Source organism: Catharus ustulatus, chromosome 4, assembly GCF_009819885.2.
Source record: "Catharus ustulatus isolate bCatUst1 chromosome 4, bCatUst1.pri.v2, whole genome shotgun sequence".
NCBI classification, from domain to species: domain Eukaryota; kingdom Metazoa; phylum Chordata; class Aves; order Passeriformes; family Turdidae; genus Catharus; species Catharus ustulatus.
Window position 1 is genome coordinate 43,407,376 of NC_046224.1, and position 27,253 is coordinate 43,434,628.

Sequence of the window (27,253 nt, forward strand, 5' to 3'; positions counted from 1 at the left end):
AGACAAATGCCCATGAGCCTATTATTTTTCTGCCATCATCCAAAAATGAAGGCTAAAGAAAGGTTGCAATTTCACAGCAGTGAGGCCATCAAGAAGTAGCAACAGCTGGAAGAGAGAAGAGATTCCAAGCAAGGAAATCTCACAGACTTTAAAATTTCCTTTAACAGTTCTCAACACATGGTTATGGTTTGTGTTTTCTCGTATTTTAATACTGGTATGCTTGTTTTTCCTGAATGACCAATAAACTGAAAAGCCAGCACTGGCTTTTTTAGCTGAACTGACCATAACGCAATTACAGTTTTTGTTTCCTCATCTAGTTCAGACTATCATGCTGAATGACATTCCTCTGACATCCCCATCAGAGACTTGGGACAACTGACAAGATGTACCTTCCTGCCATTCTTTAAGCTCTGTCTCCACCAGTGACACACAGTAGCTGGTTGTGTGTGGAGTCACAGCCTGCTGAAAGGAAATGGGTTATTTAATGTCATTTCCAGCCAGTCTGAGTAATCTGTTAACTCGGCACTGCAAAGAACAAGTACATGGTCACAAGGTAGTGTGGAACACCAGATGAGGATGGAACAGTTAGTATCATCATTTGAGGTCATATGCCATTACTGTGACTGTCTAAATTACCTCCAAAATGAGACATGAAAGGATGTTTGTTTCTGAAACATTTATGTTCTCTATCAGATGACAACCACATTAGCTTAGCCTACTTTTTTTTAGCTTTTATACTCTTAAATTAACGTGAGTGAAAAATATAATGACAACTTATTTCTTTTAGTCTTATTCTTCTGGTTTTCCCATGAAAAAATGCTCTGACGTTTCTTTTAATTTTTTCCTCGGGTACTACAAGCAGCAAATTTTGGAACAAGCTGTTCTACATTGTTATTTCAGAGCAAAAGATATTTTAGAATGCAAATATCCATAATAGAACTAGGGATCTTACAGGTTTGTTGGAAAGAAGATGTTTCTTAACCACTTAAGAGTATGCTGGGTCTTCAGTCTAATTCAATGTGTTTGGTTAAAAAAGGAAGGGGTATGAGTTTACTTATTTAAGCAAAGCCCTTAAGCACATGAGCATTTAAAACATTGAGACTGAACATACTTAATTGCTTTGCTGTATTTGAGTCATAATGATTATTGTAATAATTAGTGTATGCTCAGTTATTTCTTGTCAGTGCATGCATTTAAGGGTTATTGAATGAATAAACTGATTAATAATATTTGCAGTGAGAAAAGGAAATATCATTAACTTTAATATAGTGAAAATACATTTTACTTTAAAAACTCCCTCTCCATGCAACAAAGTGTAACACAGTTGTGAGAGGATTTGGACATTCTCCATGTGTTTGGGTTTGCCATTGGATTCTTGGTTGTTTGGGTGTGTTTGTGTATGAGGAAGGTGGGGGGTTGTTTCTCTGCATGGTTTGAGTTTTTGTTTGTTGGAGGGGGGGATGGTGTGGCTATTTATTGGAGAAGAATTGATTTGAGGAAATACCTCAAACAGGAAACAGGGAAGTTTTCAAAAATAACGTCTGTCCGGTTTTTGCCTTCTAATCTGAGCATCCAGGCTTCACACCCTCAATTTTGATGGTTGTTGTGGCACCCAGTCCTTTCAGATTGTTTTTCTTCTAAATGGAACCCATAATCATTGAGATCCCAAACCTCACACACACATCACAAACATGGAACTGGAAAATGTGTGACTCTCAGACAGCAGTTGATTCCTCATGGCCTGAAAACAATTTTTTCCATGCTGTGACCATCCCTCTATGTTAGCTTTCAAGATCGCTTTCCACTCTGAAATGTCCTGTTTTCTACAAATTTATTGAGGGAGGGAAAGGAAATGCCTTTTAATAGCACTTTTAAGATGTTCTAATTTCAATTAATCTTTCAAACACTTAGCCAAGTTTCTCGTGTAACCAGATTACTATTTTGACTTTTAGCAGCGGCAGCACCAGGACATGATTAAGCTTTATGTTGTTGTTTTTTTTGGTTGTTTTGGTTTTTTTTTTTTTGGAGCATTCATAAATCAGGAGTCAAAGATTCAAAAGTCACTTACAAGTGAGCTATTTAAATATTTGGTTTGAAATTTCCACTTAACAGTTAATTGATAACCTTCCTTTTCTTCCTTAGACCTATACCCTATTAAACTTGTCAAAACATAAAATACTATGGCAGTTCTTACTACTATATTATTAAAGAAATTTGGAAACATTTACATGTTTGAGGTGTTGCATTCTCAGTAGGATTTATGAACAATATCCATTTACTTGGTGTTATGTTAGTGTGCTTTATAAAATTGGAAAAGACTACAAGATTGTTTGAAAGCATGTTGAAATCTCAGTTTTCTACAATACATCATGCTTAAAAACTAGTTTTATTCGCAAATGTATTAGTCCAATTAATCTCAAGTAGGAAAAATTCACAATCAAGAAACAGCAATTGCAAAAAAGACACAGCTATGTTATCATCTTGATTTTCCAGAGTATATTTTCACACAAGTGTGGTTTTAGATTTAGATAAGATAACCATAACACGCAGTTACCTATAAACTAAATATACATTGTTTTCTTCTGCTGCATCAGTAATATGAACTTCTCTTGAGTATGTATGGTCTTCTAGCTTTGTTCACATGTAGCTGCCGTTTCAGAATATAGGGATTTTTCCTCTTCGTGATTTCCTTTTCTTGGCTTGAGTTCTCTAGATCAAAAGCATCTTGCTGAAGTAACTGTAGGACCCAAGAAGAGACGCACTGTTATCTACTTTTTTTGGTAATGAAGATTATAAACCACTAATATCTGCCACCCAGAAAAATCTTTACTACATTAGCTGCAGCATTAATTAAAAAAAAAAAAAAAAAAAAAAAGACAAAACTCAAGGTACAAAAGAAAAATCAGGCTAAAGATGAGCTGAACCCTACAGAACTGATATTTAAATTCCACTTCAACAAATTAGATAATTGGTTTTGACTAGAAAAGAAAACTGGTATATGCTCCTTAGACTAAAACTCTAATTGACTAAAAGTTTTCTAATGACTACCATTCTGTTATCACAAATTTAGGTTAAACATCTACATGCACTGTTTGCTGGTTTCATCTTTTGAAAAATATTTTAGACTACAACTTCTTGCAAAGCAGAGAACTGTAGTTAAGACATATGGGTTATTGTATATTTGGTTCTAGGGTAGCTCCTTTCCAGCAATAAATGAGTCTTCAGAAAACTGGTACTCAAAGAGGTTTCAGTCCTTTGAATGGACCACCTGAGCTATTATGAGGATTGGGAATATACAGAGTTATATACAGCAAAGCCAAACAAAAACTCAAACAAACAAACAACAAACAAAAATGATCTGGATTCAGCTAGACTGTACAGGAACCTGAGATAGATGAAGAAATTTGCTTTACTGGAAAGTGAGTAGTGACATTGAGTTGTCTTTTTTCACTACACAAAGCAGCTTTTAGTGTAATATCCAACACTGCAGTTGATTGCACCAAGTGTGCTTCTGTGTAATCACTGTACTAAAATAAATATCACAAATGGGCTATAAACAATCATTATTTAAGAGCAGCAATCTTCATACAATCACAATGTCAACTTCCAGGGCCCTTTTTAGGAGTAGGGAAACAAAAAGCAGGAGCTACCTTGCTGCCAGTTTCCTAGCAATGATAAGAAAGCCAGAGCACCTAGTAAAATGGTATGTACACATGGGCATCCCTGCATTTTGAATCCATTTTGCCTTAGGGTCTTAAAACAGAAACACTACATTTATTTATGCTTCAATGGATCTATAGTAACTTCATGTCTGTTAAGCTGATATTAATTATGTTTTCTGGCATAGTGATGACTTTCATGTGTTTGTTTGGTTACCTGGAATGGCTACAAAGAGTGAGGAAAGCATGTAGTTTAGAAAATTTCTCATTTATCCATGGCTCATTGTAAGAAACACACACTCAGGTCATGAGAAACTGCACTAACTCAGTATTCTTCTGCACTAATTCGCTACTGAAAGAGGCATATTAGAGGTATTAGAGAATATAAAAAAGGGAAGGAAAGCTCAGACAACGTGATGGAGGTCACATGGGTATGGATTTTTACAACATCACTACAAACAGAGCCTGAGACTTTAATAGCAGTAGAAACATGCATTTTGTGACAATTCATGTTACCTCCCAATGTTGAAAGGCTCTGCTGTGGCAAACTTTCTGGAGTTGATATATTGTCAGCATTGCTTCCAAGCTGAAGCCATCCAGAGCAGCAGGGAATTGTCTTCCTGGAACCAGATCCTCCTCATCTACCTCTACTGTTTCCCCCATTTGGTTGTTTATGTTGTTGACAAGATTGCAGACATTTAGCAGGGTCATTTTCCAGTAAGGAAGTTTTGCTCTGTTAATCTGAAAATAAAAACACTCACTATTTAACGCATTTTGGGTTTTTTTGTAATCGTGTGCTACATTCAGACGTTTTGTTAGAAACAACTTTATGTTTCTGAAGTGTTTTTCATCTGGTCAGGTTTTAGACAATAATTAGAGTGCTGAACCTAGGACAACTCATTTATTACACACGCTAAGTCTGCTTCCTTGCAGCCTTGCCTCCCAGGTAGATATAAATGATGAAAAAACTAAACTGCTACCAAACCAGAATGGTAGCATTTCATAGTCATTCTGCACAGGTGCAAACAAAAACACAGATGGAAATTAATATAATATAAATTCACAGGTGTAAATAAGGATAATGAATCAAACCCACTGGATAAATTCCCAGCTCAGGAATCCAAGCTGGATGCCTGTGGTTAACTAGACTCTCCTCCCTAGTTCAGAACAAATACCAGTCATCTCAAAATTCCCTGAGAAAAGGAATGGAGTCCCTGCTTCAGGACAAGCTGTCTGATGAGTCTGGATCTGAAGTTATGGAATCTGCAAGCCCCAGGAGTTTTGGATGCTGGAAAGTCAATAGCCTGGGAGTTGTTAATTGAAGGTCTATGGGCCTAGGAAGATGGATGAAAGAGAAAACATAGCTCTGAAAACAAAGTATTCCTGATTTGGTGACTGGACTGAAAAACTGAGACCAACTGTATTAGGTGGTCCATAATAAACCTGTCCAGAGATGATACAGAAAGACAGAAAAAAGGAAATTTCACCATGGTTTGTCTCAAATTTTGCTTGTTCCAGTAATGCATCATTGCATCACATGTGAGCTCTTAAACCATTTTAAAGAAATGTTGATAATCATGGTTTTTACTTTTCTACTGGTATAGTTTTTTTCCAAGCAGTTGTGGCAGTAGTCTTCTTCCATTTTGGTTATCATTGGGAAGGAGCAAGTTTAAAACCTAATTGCAATATAATTTACTGCTTCCCATGATTTTGTCAATTTTTTCCATTCTCCCACTATTGATTATTTCTTCCGCACTGTATTGCTTTTAGTATAGAGTATGGAATTTAGTTTCCTTAAACTAGAACTTTTGACATAGCAATCTCCCATCAAAAGCCAAATAGCAAATTCCTATTTATTCCTGGCAAGGAAAGGATTTCCTTGCTGAGCACATTAGGATTAGACCTTACCTATGAACTGAAATGTAGTTGCTTCTTTTCCTGTATGTAGGAAGTTAAATATAGGTATGACAGTAACACAGGCGTTGCCTTTCACACATACTTGACAGCACTACTGCAGTGCTTACTTGGCTGAACATGAGGTAATTGCATAACCTGTTTCTTTAGAGCACCTTCCCAACAAAGGGGTCTTGCATGCAAGATTTATGTATATTCATCACACTTGACTACTTTTTGAGGGAAAAGAAAGAAAATTCAGAGAAATGAGGAAGAAACGAGAAAAGTTGGCATGGCTCAGCATTAGCTACAAAAAGTTTTCTTTTGGCAATGATCATTACTCCAGCATACACCTGATATATGCACACTCTTCAGAATGAGAAAGATTTAGCCTTTTAAGAAAACTGCTGTGCATTCTCAGATTCCTGACAACATTAAAAAAAAAAACAAGATTGTTTTGAGGCTGAGAAAATGAAAAAGACCAAATGTTCAATGCAATTTCAAAATGTTCTTTGGTCGTTCTAATATATTTTTGAAATATAATAATATGGAGCTTTCCATGACAAATGAGGAGGCTTCTCCAGGTCACTGTTCTTTCCTGGGTAGACAAAAGCACTTCAATGGCTAAATTGCGATGGATCTTGGAATCTAGAGGCAGTGCTACATGAGCAAGTGAGATTCCTGAGTGGAGTAGGAATCAAAAATATTCCAGTGGATGGAAACAGAAGAGTAAAGGATAGGGTAATTTTTCATGCCTTCTTGCATAATTTATAGAGTCTTTTTTATCTAAAGTTATTACTTTATGTCAGTCTGATGCACATCTACACATAAAGGAACTCTCCTCTGTATATTAGTAAAATAGTTAAATAGCAGATTCCCTTAGATGAAAATTGTCTTAGCTCCTACTTACGAGGTTAGGAGAAAACAAATTTTCAGTGCTGTTTGCAAGCTTCTAACTAATATTTCATTTGTTAAGGGAGTATCATTCCTATTAATGCCATGCATATATCACCTCTAAGTATTTTTACTTGGGTACACCTGCTTCTGACTTACTGCTACCATTAACAATTTAGTCAGAGTGAATTTTGGGTTATTTTAACTGAACGTGGAGTTTTCCAGGTCATGTCCAGTTACTGAACAGAACAGTCACATTATTTTTCTGTTCCACTCTTATAGCAAGCATTAAAATCAGACTGCTTTGCTTTTAGGGTTATGGAAAACATCTGAGGCAGTTATCCTAAAGGTATATGTAAAAAAAACCAAATTAAGATGATAATAATCCAAATGGTCAGATTAATTTACAACATGTGATATATTTTATATAATATGTAATATATTTTATACATTTACGCATATTTTTCACACAGGTCTAAGCAATATCAACTGCGGTAGCTCAACACGTTTTAGAAAACACCTACACAATAAAAAAGGAACCCTTATCTGCCAAGATAGAACTATTTTTTTTTAAGAGTAACTTGAAAAATATCTGAGAATGATCTGAAGAAACAAAGGAGACTGCAGAACTAACATTTAAAAGGTATATAAATAGTGAGGGGAATATTATGTATTTCCACACTTAAACTTGTAAAATAAGAATCAGGTAGATAATTTTTCACACTTCATGGATCTTGAAAGAGAATTTAAGATCATCTAAGAAACTGAAATAATCTTATTTCCTTCTCTGACAACAGGCTTGTTCTATGCAAGACAAAAGAGATTCCCAAGTTATAATTTATATGGTATTTTATTTCCTTTTCTGGTTGAATGATACCCCTGATAGTTTGCTTAAGATTCTTCTTTTGTTATGATCCATCCATACATCCCAAACGGTATTTTTCATTAGGAAAAATGATATCTGCTTTTTACATTCTTGTCTTTATCTAGTAAAAGCAGATAAAAAGCAAAGTCATAACAAAGTAAAAATCCCAAGCTAATGTAGGGTCTCTGTGGCTCCTTTCCATAAAAGTAGTTGAATTTTGTTCAGATTGTAACTATAGAAATATCTTTAATCAGATATAGCACTGAGTTCTCTTAAAGAAGTTCTTCCATGGTGTATATTAATGCCTCCAAACATTATTAATTTTTATGTGATGACTGAGTCAGGAAGTCAGTACCTCCCAGGTAGCTGTAGGCTCCTCCTGCTTCTAGGCAGCTCCTCAGACAAGGAGGCTAAACTCTCTGGGCAAATACAGTCATAAACAGACATCCTACAACAATGAAAACTCAGTGGGTCCATGACTTCATAAAATTAATGTTGGGGGGGATCCCAAAGGTGGAGTATATTCTAGGGATGATATATTCTCCAAGGAATATTTTAGTTTTACTTTTTTCCCCCCCTCTAAATGACATAGTCTCAATCTTCTTCCAGTTCAAAATATTATTCATTCAACTGGTGCTTTCAAGCAAGCATTTAGGAAGCTGAAAACAGAGTTATCTCTTTCATATGACTAGCGTTTTCTATTTAAAACAAAAGAGAGACAGAAGATAACTGTCCGCATATTTTTGGCAAGTCAGATTTAGTTGTTTTACCATATCTTCTAAATGGCTTTTAGGATTTTGTCTTAGAAAAAAGAGCATTTTAAGGACTTGTTTGATCCTTGTATCTTGGTTCAGATGTTACAGCAGGGAAGGGTGACAAACTGTATTAGGTGTTGAAGACAGGTTGCAATAAGCATGCACTACTTCTTTAAGGATGGAGAGTGATTCAGCATATAGGTGACTTTGAAGAGCAACTTGAAAAGGGGCAGTAGGGACTGGACAGCAGTCTGTGAAGTTAAAGGCATGAGGCAGTTCTTCCCATAATATTGGATAATCAACTGCATATTGCAAGACGTGCACTTAAGCCGTCTGTAGTCTTCATACTATAGCCCACGAGTGCCTACTTAGGTGGATTTTTGTTCTATCAAATACTAAACCCACAAGTGATAATCCATTTTGCTGCACTTTTAGATCTCAGCTTTCATAAACAGTAACTTTTTTCCCCATCCTAATGCTTTTTAAATTGTTAAGATTTCCTTTGCTGATTATCAAGTCAGTGTCAAATACAGTTAGTGCAATTTAGCAGTAATTGTCCTCAAATAGAACCAGATCTCAGGCACAACACAAGACAGCTATTACACATACAATCTTCAAACTTGTCTATCACACCAGAACCATAATTTGTTGTAATAAAGGTTAAAATCTAGCAGCAGACAACAGAAAAAAAAAATCAATAATGAATGAGATAATGATATTACTGTTGTAGAAGATTTGATACACAGTTTTTAGTGTTTCCACCATGTCTTACTTTGATGCCAAGAGACAACATATATTCAACTAATGAACTCTACATGGTGAGTTAAGGCAGTATAATGCAAAGTGTCAGTTGTCCGTGTTAAATATTCTAAGGAAGCTGAATACCAAGCTACACAATATCAAAAAACATGAGTATGATGGCAAACATCATGATATTATGAACTGGTGCAATATATTTGTGTAGTTGGAGTTACCTGACCTTGTATTCTGTGGTGAGAGGGAGAATAAGATGGAAGTTATGTTCACAGATCCACTAAAGTCAGTATCAGAAATACTAATAGCTGCAGAGTTTAATTCCAGGGTGCACTATGCTTTGCCACACATTGAAAAAATTATTTTTGTCAGCATCCTATATTTAAATATGTTTCAGAAAATAAGTAGTTATTAAATCTTTCTGTACCTTGGAAAAGTGAGTAGCCAACAGGTTTATTTGTAATCAAAGTCTAACTATCATGCTGGTAAAGAACATTGAGATCTAAGAACTGCCAGACCAGATATAGAAAATGCATTTTCTGACCCTGTACCTCTTCTAGTCTATCCAATAGTGCTGTTGAAAAGGTCACATATACTGAAATACAATATATGCAGGAGTTTTCCTGGCAGATTTTGTCTTTAACCTTCAACTAGTCATTGGGTTATGAAAATATCTTTTCTGGGGGTGAAATTATTCGTTTCTTATTTTATTTTCCATTACATTTAAGTACTACTTAAACTTTATTGGAATCATTAATTAAAATATCCACCTTTAAACCCATAGCTCTTGATTCAGAGTTTGTTCTCTATATATGACTGCAGATATATCAGACTTAAATATTTCTTAAATCATTTATGGAAAATAATTGTGTTGAGAAAGTGTCTATCAGCCTGTCCAATACATATGTGCAACACTTTCTGCTTCACCTTGTCAATATGAGGTTGTCACTGAATTTTTATATATTCATATTAAATAACATAAACATTACTCACAGTCTGGAAACCCGTCAAGGAAATGCCATTTACAATGTTAGTATTTTCACAATCATGTCCCCATGTTCCTGTACTGACACCATGATTAAATCTTAAACCAAAATTGGCATATGTATTAACTATTCTTGCTTTATGATTGTCTTAATTTTATATGCATATAGGAAGAGAGCTGCATAAAAATTGCACTTACAGATTTGACTCAAGGTTAATTTAGCTTTCATCGGGCATAACCTTATTGGAAACACATTTCCTCACATAAATTTACATCTCTGTACATAATACAGTTTTGACAGTTTAATGAAAGTACCAGTGTTACAACTGAGGAACACGTTTAGTGTGTCACATCAACACCTTTAAATTTCCTTTGAACTGAAGCAAATCTTGCACCAAAGTAAAACCTAACACTGAACTTTTCTGTCTAGAGCATAGGTTATTACTTTGTGCAAAGACTTTCGGATTTGTAATGAGAATTCATTTGCTTCCTCCCTGTCAGGTAAAGGAACAAAAATAATTACCTTTGATGGGTACATATTGGTCAATAAATCTGCTTCTAATGCTTTCATTTCCTCTTCTGAATCTGGGAATAAACCAGAAACATACGTTTATTATTTTATCATAAATCATGGACATTTAAATTCTGTATGCATTCAGACATTTAAACAATTTTTTAAAAATAAACAATAAACACAAACACCAGTGACCTAGCGGGACTGTCAGGAGTCTTCGGCTAACAGCAATATTATGTTAAAATAAATACTAAATACATTTTTAAAGAATGATCAAGCTTACTGAACTGAAAGGAAATGTTCATTTATCTCAGTTTCATAGCAGAAAGGCTCATTAAACTGCAATTCTTTCAGTATAAAAAACTGCTGAAATATTCTTCATTATTTTCATAATAAATATTTACTTACTTTGGAAGAAAAATTTGAATATTTATTTTCAAATAATATTTATTTAAGTAGTAATTATTTAGGTAAATAGCAGTTATGATTACATGATTAATAATTAATATTCTTGATTATTCTTAATTAAATTAAGGGTATTTTTTACTGATGTGAGAGAACTGAGCTTGACCAGTTTATGACACAAGCTCTTGACAATGTATACACAAAAAGAAAGTGTTCTAACTGGAAGTCTAGGAATTTTCTTTACTGATTTAATCGTCCTTTGAAAGTTCAGTAGACTTGCAAGACCTGTGATTTGGTAAATAAGGTTAAAATTGCTGTGGAAAGAGAAAACACACAGACACATTTCTCCACATAGTATCACAAGATGGAGATGAGAATCACAACGAAGATCTGGTGCCTTGGTAGCAGCAATTACAGCTTGAAAAGTAAAAATTAAAGGAATCAGTTAAATGTTCAGGTGAAATAGAGTTCCACAGAGCATTTACCTCTCCTGGAATACCAACAGTTCAAAACCAAACAACACACTAATATTTCAAACCATACTAAACTAAAATATATTTCCTATTCATATAGATCATATCTCACTTCCTTTAAAATAATCAGTGCTGTTGGCATGTAAGACCTTACCACTGAATCTGTAGATATATTCTGCCTATGTCTTCATTTCAGGGACCATCACCACCGTGTGTCACTACCTTTCACAGAACATGAGACTGTAAGGGATCACAAGCATATGCTAATGTGTCACAGGTTTCTGTCAGCAGAAGACACCCATTATAATGCTCTTAAAAATCAGTCATGCTCAATCTCAATAAATCTCACTATTACTGTTACTTTGTTTCTTATTTAGGAAATGCTTCTGAATGTCAATGCTTACTCACTTCCGATTTCAAGTCTCACTTATTTCTAATTACAAATGTATCTATGGTTTGTAAATAAATTCCTACACTATAAATGATACCTTTTTTGCCATTGTTGTATTTACCCATCATGCATTTATTTAGAGGAATCACTGCTTTTCCCAGCTTAGTGTTTTAATGCATCCTTACTAAATTAGCAAACAAGTGCAAGATCACTGTGCCTTTTTGGTCAAAAGCCATTGCCCTGGAAATCCCATAAATGCTTCATTGAAAGGCTATGCACACATTTATTGGAGTCTTACTTATTTTCCTTCCTTGCAAAAGCCTTGTATTCCCCAACTCATTAGAGCAACCCTCTTGTACTTGACGTGTTCTCAAGAGAGAACAGCATAGTACAGTTTGGTTCAGAAGCCTCAATACTTTACCACCTTAATGCTCACCATTAGATAAAGAGGGCAGCTGTCTTACATATCTTTTGTGGCTGAAAAATCTCCCAAAAACAGGTTAGATAACAAAATAATGTCTTTTATTCCTCAGCTTTCCAGCAGTTGTGCTTTGGTTAAAAAGGAGCTTTATACAGGAATTTCTAAGCCACAACACTTTGTATTGTTGTGCTGCTTTTTATTCCTATTATTTAGGTCATCACAAACTTCTGTGTGTCACTCATATCCCCTTCCTCTGTAGGGGTGCTTCTGTTCACCTTTGCATTATCAACACAAGAGATTAATTCATTATTTTTAGCATCAAAGCTATTGCATTTAGGTGACTTGCTGTAATGTTGATCTACAACAAGCCTCATCTAATATTTTAAATTTTCATATTAAATAAGACCAGTTGTAGACCAATCAGCAAGTCACTAGCAACTGATCTCCAAGCTAAAGCCTCTCAGCCCTTTCAGTAGGAATGGCAGTCAGGTCTACCAGCTTTACCATTAGCCAAAGTTCTGCTGGCAGCACAAGATCACCTCAGCTGAATTTCAATGATGGCATCTCCTGTGAGCAGGTGAGCACACACACAGTGACAGCATCATGATTTTTGCTGTCCTGGATCACACCAACTGAGGACAATAAAAGGGCTTCTGCCTGGTTAACACCTGGTTTTGGTTTCTATAAAGAACAGAAAATAGTTTCCACACATCAAGGCTGGAAGATAGCTGCAGGCATGAAAGATGGGAAGGAAGGTACTAAGAAGCATTTGGATTGTAAAAAAGAAATCGAGAGGATATTATTTTGGAGTCATGATTCCTTGAGTGAAAAATAAAACAAGGCTTGGAGGGAGAGAAGGAAGCATATTCAGGTAATTCAGCAGTGAAAAGAGATGGATGAGTTGCAAAAGCATAAAAAGGAAAGACTCAGAGAGCAGTGCATAGAAAGCCTGGTTACACATTATTGTTAAAATCAGAGAGAAATTCACACAGTTTGATGTATTCTTGATTCTACTGAGAAGAAAAATAGTTTATATTCATATATTCACATTTTAAAGGAACAAGTACATTTCTACAGGTATATACTTTTGCCTGAAGACAAAAGAAAATTTAACAATCATTTACCTTATGGTATAACTGTCCATATCAGTTACAAATTATTTGGGCCCCTTCACACAAGTTTCTCTGTGGCATTTCTCATTTACAAATAAATTTCAAAATTTCAAGCAAAATAAACCATTGTGTTAGTTCCCCATACAATTTGACTTCTGGGTTTTTTTTATGAACCTATTTTAATTCCCACCTAAATATTTTTATTTTAGTGGTCTTTTGTTCAGGCTCTATAAGGAGTTGGATTTGAAACTGGTTCACAGAAAATACTAGTGAGGAACTTGTTTAAAAAGCTTAAAAATATAAGGGGAGAAAAAATTGTTAACCTTTGTCCCTAAGATCATGCATTCTCTATACCGAACTATTATATTTAAACTGCAATAAAATGCCAGTTTACATTTTTCTTCCACAGGGGAACACAAACTGGAAACTTCCATCTAAAATGAGAATTAGGAATACTCAGTCCCTCTGAACACTAAAGTTGAAAAACGAAGTTGCCTGTAAATTTACACAGTAATTTAGTGGAGAGAAAAATTAATTACAAGTTAGTTAAGACTGGTTTTTGCAGCCTATTTCGGCTTCATATATGTGTGCATACCCCTGTTTAACTATCACCATACCTATTTGGTCATAAATTTTAGATGCAAATGGCAGATATTTAAGATATGTCATTTTTCAAAGAAGCAGGAAACACGTTTTAATATAACATTCTCCTTTTGAGTTTTTAAAGCAGCTGCTCTTGGGAAAGAAATACATTTACATCAATCTTCTTACTGCGTGATCTGCCTGTGCTTCAGTGTGTTTTTTCGGTCATAATTTCATGTTGGTTGTTAGCAACTTTTTCTCCAGATAATAAAATTATATTTCTCTCTCTAAAAAGTGACTGAAGGGCATACATATTCATGTTGATTTGGATTACAGAAGCTATTCATATGAGTTACAGAAATTACAATTTGTATCTTAATTTGGAAATACATGATATTCAATGAACCACAGCACAACCAAGCAGATGGTCTGCGCTGATTTGTATTTCCAATGACTCGTCCACACTAATTGCCGTGGTACGGATGCTGTGAGGAGGAATGGCTTATAAGGGAGAAAGTTAGAGAAGTGACATAAAATAAAGATGCTGGCCAGAACCCGCTATCAGAGCCGTCTCCCCAGCGGCTAATGGGGTCAGCCGGCGGAGCCTGAAGCGATTTCACTTTAGGTGAACCTTGGTGCCTTGAGGTGCCTCTCGCGGCTCCGGGAGCGGCTGAGCGCCGAGCGGTGCGAGGGGCGCGGGGCCGGGCGGTGCGGGGCGCGCCCGGCGGGCACTTACCGGAGCACAGGCTGCAGGAGGCCAGGGCCAGCAGCACCACGCACACCAGCTGGACTCTCATCCTTGCCGCGCTGCCCTCTAGAAAGTAAAGTCCATAAATCCTAGGGAGAGACGGAGAGAGAGAGACAGAGACAGAGAGACAGACACAGACAGACACAGCCGCGCCGCTCCTCGCCCTCCGCACGCGCGCTGACGGGCGGCTGCAGGCACCAGACGGGGGACCCAGACCCTTCCCCAACTATATAAGCCGCGGGGTGATGTCACGGCGGCACGGGCATCGCCTCCTGACGAAGCTCCCTCCCTCTGCCCCCTCCCGCTGCCGCTCCGCCGCCCCGCGCCCGCTGACGCCACTCCCGCCTGACGCACGCGGAGCCCCGCGGGGCGCGCACCGAGCCCCCGCACCCGCGGGCGCGCCCGACACGGCTCTTCCCGAGAGGGAACTGTCCTGGCATTTTGTTACCATTATCCTTATTATTTTTTAAAAAGTTTCCGCAGGTGCTTGGTCCCCCGGCGCGGCGCCAGGGGTGGGGAGCGACCGCGCCGCCGTCCTCATGTGGTTGACGCCCTTTGTCTCCCATCTATAGAGCCTTTCCCTGCAGCAAGGGAAAGAACCGCCACCGGTGACGGCAGGGATGCTAAACCCGCCAGGGAATGCCTGACATGGGGCGCGGCAGGGGTACAACTCTGGTCATGGGTAGGAGTGCTGCATCAGGCACGGGTAGCAGGAAAAAGAGGGGGAGAAACAAAAGGGAAGTCTGCACGAGTGAGAGGTGGAGTAAGATAACGGGAAAAACCACTCGACACAGTGTTTCATAAATCCCCCAAAAAATTGAGACCCGACCAGGCGAGACTCCCTATTATTACTTCTGAAGAGCGCTTGCCACAGCCACTCGCTGCGGTTTCAAGAGAGCGAACGCTCCTCAGAGACATTTCTCTCAGGATGCACTTTTCCCCTGTTGCTTTTTCCGCTAGGTATCACAGCAGGCACAGGCTGGGTGACAGCAGCAGAGGTCGGAAGGGAGCAAGCCCCGCGGGACCCCAGCGGAGGCGGGGTGAGGGACGGGCGCGCTTTGCCCCGGGCGGAGTGCGAGGTGCGGGGTCCTCGTCTCTGCATCCCATGCCCTGCCCTCCGTGGCTACCCATATCTGCTCCCTTTCTGACTCCCAGCTCTCAGCTCCTGAGCCGTAAAGCCACGCAAAATGACCCGAAGGTGAGGGCAGGGTAACCTCCAACGTGTGAGTGTAACAACGTAAAGCTGGAGATTGGCGTCAGCCTCCCTCACGCTACTGCTTTTGCTGTGAGATGTCTTTTTTGTTTGGTTGGGGTTTTTTTGGTTTTTTTTGTTGTTGTTGTTTTCTTTTTTTCTTCTCAGATACAGACGAATGCTCCATATGTTGAATACAGATACAGATACAATGCAGAACATTTCTGTCTCTCTGAATACATTTAAGGACGGATACACGTGTCACACGTAGCAGGAACACACACTGAGAGTACATTCTGCTGTCGTGGATGTTCCCTTCACCACAGAAATGTTTCTTTAAAATGCAAAGAGATGGTTGTTGTTTTCCTCCCATATTTCTGTGACTGAATAGGTGCCTCAGAAGCATGTAGAATTTTCAAAATCCTGCCACAAGGAACACCTGGTGAGAAAAAGTTTAATTAACTGAATTCTTTCTTCCCTGAAACAACTTTTGCAGCACAACAGAATTTAAATTCAAATGTTGTTTTGATTTATGGTGAAATAAATACACACAGAAATGAAATGGAGTGCACTGTGCTGGTATTAAGTGCTTTAAGATCACATATTTTTGCATAAAGTTGGGAACACATCTTTCTGTACTACTGAGAGAGAAAATAACAACAAACAAAACCCCCAAATCTGCAAAACACGTTTATCCCATTTTATGGGCTGTGCTAGTCTACCAGAAAGTTGAAGCTATCATTAATCTGCCTGAGAACCAAGGTTAGATGAGGTAGACACTCACACTTCCCTCTAGTCCTATTTTCTATTATTTCCGTGATACAGAAGGACCAATCTGCAGCTAATTTTGCTCTGTGGGTGTTCAATAGTTCAGAAAGCTCTATGAATGAGAATCATATTTCATAGATATTTTCTAGTGCCCACTTTCTGTCATGGAGTTCTTCAATAGCCTAATTACCCATATTCTTATGTAACTGGAATTTAAAGGAATGATTTTTTTTTTTTTTCCCTCGGGAAAAGAGTAATTGCCATTTTTCCTGCCATTACAATCCCTACCTTTTTTTTTTTTTTTTTTTTTTTTTTTTTTCCCCTGAGTTAATGTTTGGTAGAGATTTGAAAGGGACAAATATATCATATGTTTGAACCATAATTATTTTTTTGCCTTTGGTCTGTTTCCATTTTCCTTCTCTTGGAAACTGACAAGGCAGAAACTTCAGTGTTGAAAATCTTCTTTGCTTTCTTACCATGTTTTATGTTCCTGACATATTATCTTTAAGTTCCCTGGATGAGGCTCAACTGAGCTTGGACAGTTATATTTCCTTTTCAGAAGAACTCAGCTTTCATCTCTTTCTCAGATACTCCTTTACTTTTTCTACCTCTTTCCTACACCTTATACTAAGAATTGCATAATAGGAATTTTAACCCTTTCAAAAATAAATTTCCTAAATCACCTCAGCTTCAAGTAATTTTCATATCACATTTGTCTCCATAAAGAAGAGAAGCTGTTATAAGGGAAAAAAGCCAACCACTTTGCAGAGCTCTCTCTCTCTCTTTTTAAAAAAAATATTCTTAGCTAAAGAAAATATTTATAACTAGTCATTAGTGTCAGTCAGTTTTGGAAGCTCAGTTTATCTTTACTTGCTCTCAGCATGTGATTTAGACAGCCTGTCCAGGCCTATAAATCAGGTCAATTCACAACTGTGAGGCACTGGAGATAACGAAACAATCAGGTAAATGGCAGATTCATGGAAGAGCAGATACATAAACCTCTATTTACTTTGTCATAAAACTACCATCATAACATATGGATAGCACTGAACACAAAAGGTGTAATTACCAAACAGAACGAGAATACCACTCTGTTAATGTTCCTGCAGTAGAAGGTACTGGGGATTGTAATAAGGAACTCAGTATTCCAGTTACCAGTCTTATGCCTTTGGCATAGAAATAAACACTGAATTAATGGAAGAAAAGTCAAGATGTTCAATCTTGTCATTAAATAGATTTATGTCTCAGAATTTTTTAACGGGTTCTTCATATTTTTTTAGCTAAACCTGGTAGTAATTATACAAGTATGAAAACTCCAAGGGGACTCACTCTGGCACTGATCATCCAGAAAATGCTTCATACGGCAAACTAGCTAAAGATACTCAAAATCTTGAAGCTGATTTTAGTTATGGTGATTAATCTGCTTTGCCCCTACAACGGTTTGGCCATCAGCAGTTTAGGTTAACATGCTGCGCAGAAAAGTGATGACTCAAATTAATTTCTATTATGTCAGGTCAAGGGACAAGCACAAGCACAGTAACAGGACAGACAGACAACTGTATTCAAAGTGCATTTAAATAGTTAATGTAGTCAGACACTGCAGCAGAATTTTCCAGGAATTGTGAATTCTCAGTATCTCTCTTCCTGAGCTTAAAAATAAGTTAAGGGGGTTTATTGTGTTGGGTCAGCACAGTGATGCTCAAAACTTTATGGTATATTCAACTGTTGAAAGTCCTGGAGACCACCTCTGCTGAAAAGAATATCAGAAAAGAATTCAGAAGTAAAAGGCAGATGGTGATTTACACATTTGATCATTTTTAGTAAGTAAAACTTCAAAGCCTTCCTTTAGTCATTCTACCACTCAATTTTGTAGATTTGTGAGGTTGTGCACTTTAAGAAATCCCTGAGAAATTGACAGTAGTATCAAAGAGCTTACTTATATAGAAAAAAACCCAAACACATAAGCAACCACATTGTTGTCTGAATCATAAGAATTTCTTTATATGCAACAAATTTCTGCCACATTTTTAAGGAACCACAAATCTGTAGAAACATCCTGGGTGTCCAATGAGCTCATCCTTTGTGTTTTAAAGTTCTGGGGTCTAAAACGGTGAAAGTGACATTCTGTGTAGAATCTCCATATAAGATATACATGCATGACAGAGTGCTTTTTTTGATGCTTTGGAGTTTCAAACAGCAACACCATCTCAGTAGCCCAGGGAATCATGATCTTCAAATCACAGAAAATTTAGAAGCATCAATTCAACAGAATAATCTGAAGTATCATTTCTCCTTTTTTCCCATTAAAGCACAGCCGTTGCACTTCCAAAACTTTGAGATTCTCTAACCCTCCTCATGAAAAAATAGATTCTATATTTACATTGCTATAAAGTAAACACAACATGTATGCATCTACATACCAATAGTTAAAACAACTGCAAATCCAAAATTTTACGGGACACACACACACACACACAAACACACACACACACACATGCATATTTATATATAACTATTTGGAAATTGTTTAATAAAAGTCAGTTTGGATAAAAAAGGCCATAAGAAAACAATTTTCACTCCTAATTTCCATTTCCTTTTAATTTTTTTTTCCCTTTTACTAAAATCCTTCTGTATGAGAAAGCAAACGGTGCAGTTAGAAGTGCCACCACAGTGTGTCATGGGAGTTATGCTTCGGGCACCTTCTCCTTACTCTCACTTCTCAACAATTCATTCCCAGGCCAGAGTACATCTTTCTCATTTCTGTGATTACACATTTTCCCCAAAGACCTATGTTAATCAATTTTTCATTTCTCTCCAGTGAGCTATGAATATTTTAATTTAGGTTACAGGGTATAATATATACAAGAGACATGGGTGAAAGGCCTGATATGACTTTGTTGAGTATTGCATATTCATATAATCCACATCAGACTGATCATGCTTTGAAATTTTGTGTTGAATTTATGAAATAGTTAAAAGGTGCAAAATTACTGTTTTAATACTGTTACTCTTGGACTGATAACAATGGCTATCGACAATCCCTGGAAGAGCAAAAAGAAATTGATGTGAATTCAGAGGGTTGACTCTCTTTTTCACATGATATTCAGGTTTTGCCAGCAATTATTCTTCAGCATTCCGTGAAATATGGTAACTGAAGACATGCACTGTTATATTACACTGGTTCAATTGTGCCATATAAATAGGAATTGGACTCCACACTCTGAAACTTTTGAAATCATCTCTCCTACCTCCTTCGCAAATTTCTCAAAGAATTGAGCTTTTTCCTTGTACCCAAAAGAGAATTTACTTTAACTATTTATGTAAAATCACGCAGCCATGAAGAGATATTGTATTAAAAATACCGAGGAATATTTCCTCTGTGCATAGTAAATACGCAATATGTTATTAGTACTTTAAATCATTGAGATTATGCTGAGACCTTCAACTTTATCAGATACAAGTTTTTCCCCTGGAGTCCTTAAGAGATTTCCAAACAACCAGTAGTCTTTCATTTTTATTCTCTTTTTTCATTCTTTTTCTTTTCCTTTTTTTAAATAAAGGTAACCTCAAAGAGTCACAGACATCCTTCCACAGCTCTTCCACTGCAAAAAAAACAAAAGACTAAAAATCACTTAGAAGTGTTTCCCTTTTTCAGTTTGTCAATTAATTTTCTTCAGAAAATTTCATTAAGCAGGACCAAAGCACCAGTTTTAAATTAATTCTTAATATACAAGTTTTTTTTCTTGACTGTTTATGAGTAAATAATTTAGAAATTGTTAAATCTAATTGTTCTGGATTTAGGAGTGATGCTCAGAAACAAAATATGGATTCAAAGAGTTGTGGTTTCAGTACTGTGCCAGCACACACATACCAAGTATATACCACTTCTGCAACTTCCAGCTTTTTTACCTAAGAGGGATGGAAAGTGTTTATGTAATTTGCACATCTGTGAACTGAAATTTGCATGCATAGTATTTAAGAAATTCCTTGGAGATTGAAAAGCAGACATCCCAATAAAGACAAACAAAGTGGTAATAGGAATACATGTTACAACAGCAAACACAGGCAACCAATCATTTACAACATAAGCAAAAACATCACTGAGAAATAAAGAAAGCACTCTTTTTGAAAAATAAAAAGAGACTTTGCATCTGAAGAATATTTTGCATTTGCATAATACCTTTCAATTTCAGTGCTTTATAAACATGAATTAACTACAGCCATGTCTAAACTAGAATGCAGCTTATAAATATACGCTACTCTAGAAAGAAAAGTTTGTCATCTGAGGCAACCTACAGCAGCCTAGATTTTACTGTTAAGGATTATCACAGGCAATGCTGAAGAGCTGCAGTGCTTATCCCTTATCAGAGATATCCAGAGCAGGGCATCCTCCTGGGTGTATGTTCTGACAGTAGTTGCACATCTATGATCACCATCCATATCATAATGGCATCAAGCCTTGGTGCACTCACTCCTCTCTGCCTCTCTCTCCCTGCCTCCCTCCCAGCAGAAATATGTTATACTGGCAAGAGAACAGTTGCACTGTTCTAACTGCGGGTAAACGAAGGGATTCAGCAGGCACAGAGCGCTCACACCCCAGATTAACACGCTGATGTCAGCCATGCCTCTTGCTGTAGACATGATCTCAGCTTCAAATCACTATCCCAGTACATTGATTTGTGCTGCTGGAGCCATGTTTAATTGAGACCCAGAGGGGACTGTTTTCTAATCACTCGATGATGTAGCCCTGATCCTGAAAACACCTCCATACATGCCTAATTTTAAGAAGATGAGCAGCATGACTCAAATGCTAAAACTTAAGCTTGCCTGTATCTGTAAATTTCATGTACTCACACAGAGAGGAACATAGATTGTTGATTTAAACAGTGAGGCCTGAATTCCAGCTCTTGATTTTAGTTGAGATACCTATGGAATACTTTGGACTTCAACTGAAAATATTTAGCAGTCAAAGATTACAAGCAGGTTTGAAGAGATTACAGTGACCTGAAGGTACCCTGTGGCATTTCATATTTTTGATTTAGGGAAAACTAAAATTTTCAAAATCAGGAATTAATACTTATTACAGACACAAACTTCAGTTTCTTCCTACTTTTCTCCTCATTGTCACCAATCTCTTGGATGGACAAGTGGTCCAGCTGTATTCACGGTAACTGATGAGACAGCTTGACATACATTGTAAGGGCTAACAAGTAAATGTATTCATGTAGCTACAATGGTGTCTCTCCATAGAGCCATATCTTTAGCAGTAAGATAAAACATGGGAAGCAAACATCTCTGACTCTATTTCAGTGAATATTACAAAAAGAAATAGGTTTATTTACACAGATGAGACCCTTTGCTGTGTGAATAGCCAGCTGAAGTCTTGATGCAGAAAGAATAGTGTGAGAGACCACCCCTATACACCTAAGGGGATTTAGAAGGTGTGAAGGAATTAAAAAAATAAGCAGATATGGTGTGTTGCCTCTGGCAGGCTTACACAGGTCCATTCGATAGTGGCAACTCCCTACAGTCTAAAGCTTCAGAAAGGGGCTGTGCATCACAGAGCAATGCCTCACTTCAGAGATTCAACTCTTACTAGAAACCTGGAATCTTTTAGTTAGAAAAGTCTTCAAGTCACCAAGTCAAGACATCATCAAGTCCATGCATCAGCTTAGCACTGTTAACGTCAGCCACTAAGCCATGTCCTATCTTTTAAACAGCCCCAGGGATGGTGACTCCATCACTTCCCTGAGCAACATGCTTCAGTGCTTGACAACCCTTTCCATGACGAAATTTTTGTTAATATCCAGCCTAAACCTTCCCTGGGACAACTTGAGGCCTTTTCCTTGCATCCTGATACTTGTTACCTGAGAGAAGAGGCTGACACACCTGGCTACAACCCTCTTTGAGGTGGTCTAAGACAGCAACAAGTCTTATCTTCTCAAGGCTATTCATCTTCTTCTCATAGGACTTGTGCTCAAGACCATCAGTTTTGTTGCCTTTCTCTCAACATGCTCCAGCACTTCAATGTCTTTTGGTAGTGAAGGACCCAAAGCTATAAACACAGTACTTACAGCATGTTAAGTACAGGACAACACTGACAGTTTGCCACTCAACAAAATTTCTCAGGAACCTGGTGTCATGGTTTAAATCCAGCCAGTAGCCAAGCCTCATCCAGCCCCTCTCTCACTCCCCTAATATTGGGACTGGGGAGAGAATCAGAGGGAAAATGCAAGGAAACTCATGGATTGAGATAAAGACAGCTTAATAGGGAAAGCAAAAGCCACACATGCAAGCAAAGTAAAACAAGAAATTAGTTCACTGTTTCCCATGGACGGTGTTCAGCCATTCCCAGGAGAGCACCATCACACATAACAATGACTTGTGGAGACAAAGACCATCACTCCAAATTCCCCCTCTTCTTCCCCCCACTTTATATACCTTAATATATGGTCTGGAATAACCCTTTGGTTAATTGGGGGTCATCTGTCTTGGCTGTGTCTCCTCCCAGCCTCCCATCCACCCCCAACTTCTTCACCAGCATGGTAGCACAGAAAGCAGAAAGGACTTGGCTCAATGTAAGCCCTGCTCAGCAGTAACAACATGTCTATATTATCAAACCTGCGTTCAACACAAAGCCAAAAGACAGCCCCATAACTGCCTGTGAAGAAAATTCTTCTTTCTGTGAAGGAAATTAACCATATCCAAGCCAACACCAGCACACCTAGAGACAAGGAATTGGCTGTTCCATACATTTAAATACATTTGTTTAAAACATCAAGGTTTGATATAATGTTGATTTCATCAGATGGCTTGTGGTGGGTGATCCTGCTTTCTATCTTTTCATATGATAGGACGTTGTGTTTTGAAATTCATACAGTGCAGACACCAGCATCGTCACAAGACAGCCTACAGCTCAGGATGGGACTCTGTGTGTTTCTAGCAGTAACTCAGGCAAGAAGAGAATAGTACATTCCTCTGCCATACATAGCAACAATTCCATTTCTCCCTTTCCACAAAATATTACTGCTTGCTATCATCCATATTTGCAATGCAGAATATGTCCTTTTGCATATAAAATTCAATAACACCAGTTTCTTGCCAGATCATACTCGTTGTGATTATATATCTGATTTTATAGCAGATTTATGGTCCCAATCAACTAGTTCCATGTGGAGTAAGGCCTTGAAGCCATCAAACAAGTCTGCACAATAAGCCACAGTCAGATACTGCCTGGCTTCCATCTAATGCTACATCTTTTAGCGCAGGGGACCTGGGCTTAAATATTAAAAGTATCCATACATATTAATATCAGTGGGAATTAATTATCCAAACAACTTTGTGGATTTGGACTGAGTCAATACGAAGTCAGAAGTCTTTATGCCTTCTACTAAATAATGCTGTCTCCTTTCTAGTGCTTCAGGAATTAGGATACCATCAGCTAGCCTCAGGGAATAATCATACTGAAGTAATAATTAACAATTTAGCGGTGAAAAAATATATACTTGACCAAGAGGCACAAAAGAGTTTCACTGGAGCAATCGTGTAAAAGGAGCCAAGTATTTTTCACTGTGAGGCATTATACCCCAGTTCAATACATGAGAATATCTTCAGGAGAAGACATATGTCTTGGCATGTGTACCTCTGCAGTGTAAACTGTCTCATTCTGCTGCTTTGTGTTGGATGTAACCACGCAGTCCACATGGTCTTCTGCCCTCTGAAAATATTTCTGATGGTAGCTGGTCTGAAATGCCATCTCTGGCATCTGTGTCAGAAACATTCAGGTGTGTGAAATCCACCTAAAGCTTTCATTAGAGACCTATGTTCCTTACTGGAACTAGTGTTAAATCTGTGGAAGAGCATATTTCTGAAGGACTCAGATAGTTTTGATTTTATCATTGCACTTGAAATAGAAAAAGACGCTAGAAAATGCAATATAAAATATTTTCCCCCATTTGAAGAATAAGTTAAATATAATTTTTTGTCAATTTTTTTTTTTTAAATTTCTATGTCTTAAATTGTTTTTATTTTAATTGCTTCATTCTGAACTTAATACCAGGTTTATTCTTAAGTTAATGTTCTCTGCAATAAATCTGCTTTCCAATTAGAACAAAAGTAAGAAATTCTTTTGAATAGGACTTAACGAACTGTCTCAAGAAATTTTGGTTGGTTTTTCTTTTATTTACTTCTAAAGGAGACAAGCCACTTGTGATTCACTGCCCCAGATACCAGTTTTTCCTAACACATTTGCAGTTGTTCATTTGTGCAAGAAAACCTTGATCAGACAAAACTCCCACTGGTTTCAATGAAAAAGCTTTAGCTAAAACACATAGAAATGTGAATTTAATTGTCTCCAGGTATTACATCATATGCAGATTACTACACTGCTGGCTTTAGGATTTTATTATTAGAAATGGAGTGAGAGATCTATTTAAAAGTTGTTTCAGCCTATAATTTATCATACGTTATGTATTAGAAGATTCCTTACTCTTCATGATGCCCTTATCACCTTTAAAAGTAATTAATGAACTGTTATAGTGCCAGTATGAGATTAGGAAACAGCAGTGTTTTGCCACTGTGGAATTTTCAGTGATGTTTCCATGCTTTCCCAGATGAGAAAAGATGAGTGGAGTACAAAAATTTGTTTCTGTTTTTCTGAAAAACAGAAAACGGATGGACGGATGGATTTATTCTACCATTTAAGTAGGGCTTGAGTATTTTCCATGCATGGCTGGAAAATAGCAAAGGAAGAGGGCTCGTATTTTAATGTGTGTCTGGCCCATTTGAGAGACAACATGTGAAGATCTCTGTCTCTCTGTGCAGGAGGACGAGAACAGGCATGCTGGAAGCTTACACAGGAAAACAATATCAAGGATTTTGGTGTAAAATTGCAAAGTGATAGGCTTAATGGGTGCAGGTACTGACAGGATCCCAGGGACTGGCATTAAATAAGAACACGAGTACTCCCTCCGTAATGACTGGAATAGTGTACACCTCCAGGGGACATTTGTTTCAGATGTTTGTCTCTAAAAGATGTTCTCGTTTAAGAGATGAGCACACTCAGAGGCCTGTTTCTTTTGAAAATCATTTTCAACTGAAAAGGTCAGTTCCTCTAAATACTGCAAAATCTACTTAAATTGCCTAAAAATGAGTCCCTCTTGTGAAAGATTAAATAATGACCCAAACTTACACAATGAATCAATGGATCCAGCTCAATTGAAAAAAGCTTCTGCAATGCAGCCAAAAGAAAAATGTTTCATCTATGTATGTGTGTATTTGAGGAATCTTATCTGGCCATGAGTGTGTCAACAGTTTATCTTTAATTCCAGTGACAATGATAAGAAGCAGTTGAAAAATATATCTTTCAAGAAGAGAAGTAAGCTCTATACACAGGGTGTGAAGGCTCCTTATCTTGGAGGCTGTCTGGTGGATAGCGGGTCCAAGTCCTTCTTAAAGCTTGCTTATCTACAAATCCTGTGATCATATTTCCTCTAGTGCTGCAAGAACTCACATTGATTATTTTTGGATGTATGTAGCATAAGTGGATTTTTTTCAGTAGGTTATAGCATGTTATGAAAATTTAGCATGTGTCTTTTGAATGAAAAATATTTTTATATAGAAAAAGCTTTATTAAAAATATTCAGAACCCCATGTTATATTTGTATCAGGAAAGGTTTTTTTCACAGTTTTGAAAAAAGGAAAGATATTTTCTTTGTGTTTCTTCAACTTCTAAAACCCTCCAGTCACAGAAAGTTTCTTTGATGTACCTAGTATGTTTTCAATCTGTCTTTCTCAATGGATGCAGTTTGAGCTAGGGCTGCTGGAAGTGTACTGAGATCAGTTTTAAGTTTGGCGATAAATTGTCTACACCAAGCATTGCTGACCCAGGTATGGCAGTTTGGGACACAGCAGTTCATCCAAGCTGCTCTGTTTGACTCAGATGCAAGTCAGGTACTTAACACCAAAGAATTTAGCCACAAAATACAATTGTAACAGGCTGCAATAACTATTATGACAGGTAATAGTATAATTTATTTTACAGAAGGAGTGAAAAATAATAATAAAAAATAGGGTGTTAGGTAAATAATTTAACCCTGACCTCTGCTTCCAAGATAAACGGGCAAATCTGTAGGAGTTCAGAATTTAGTTGATGTCTCTTAACAATTTACAGTCACGAAAAAGGATCTGCTGGAGAGCTGGAGAAAGGACAAAAAGAGAATTAATTTTCATGTTAATTTTCATATTACATCAAATCATTAACAGAAAAGCTATTCTAGGAGATCATCTCAAGTACTTTGCTGGTATCATGTCCTGTCTCTGATAGGTGGGCACTAGCACTTGTTTAGAGAACAGTGCAAAATCAAGCCAAATATCAGGTAGGCTTTTTTACTCCTAGCATCAAGTAATCAGCAATTCAAAGATTTTGAGAGTTGAAAGCTTATTTAGAGTAATATATTTAACAAACCCCACTACAGACCGAGTGATGTTCTACTCACCTAATTTCCTTCAGCCTTGTATTGCAGACTTTCCAAATACCTAACAGACAAAAATTTACACCTTTATAGAAAGAGTAGGAATACATAAGGGAGGAAAGGTTTGGAAATGGAAAAATGGTAAATCTGGTCACCAGACATTGTCCCGTCACTTAATGAAAACAAGGAGCGAAACAGATTTAGAGCTGGATAAAGAATGGGCTGACTGTGATTGTGCAAAGAACTTGACTCTGTATCTGGAAGTGTTCTCCTTGCCTATGATTAGGAGTACTTGGGGCTTGAAGAATATGAGAAATTAGTTCTGTATCTGTAACACTGAGTAAAAACCTGCTTACAGGGGGTCAAGCTGA

At 37.4% G+C, this 27,253-nt stretch overlaps 1 protein-coding gene across 1 annotated transcript; it reads right to left on the reverse strand.

Annotated features, from left to right (window-relative positions):
• Positions 1-2,367: 2,367 nt before the first annotated feature.
• NTS (neurotensin) lies at positions 2,368-14,746 on the reverse strand. Its single transcript, XM_033058283.2, has 4 exons — positions 14,439-14,746; positions 10,328-10,389; positions 4,176-4,400; positions 2,368-2,737 (listed from the first exon to the last, which is right to left on the reverse strand). Exons 1-4 carry the CDS (start codon positions 14,497-14,499, stop codon positions 2,591-2,593), a joined length of 495 nt encoding a protein of 164 aa, XP_032914174.1. The 5' UTR covers positions 14,500-14,746; the 3' UTR covers positions 2,368-2,590.
• Positions 14,747-27,253: the final 12,507 nt, after the last annotated feature.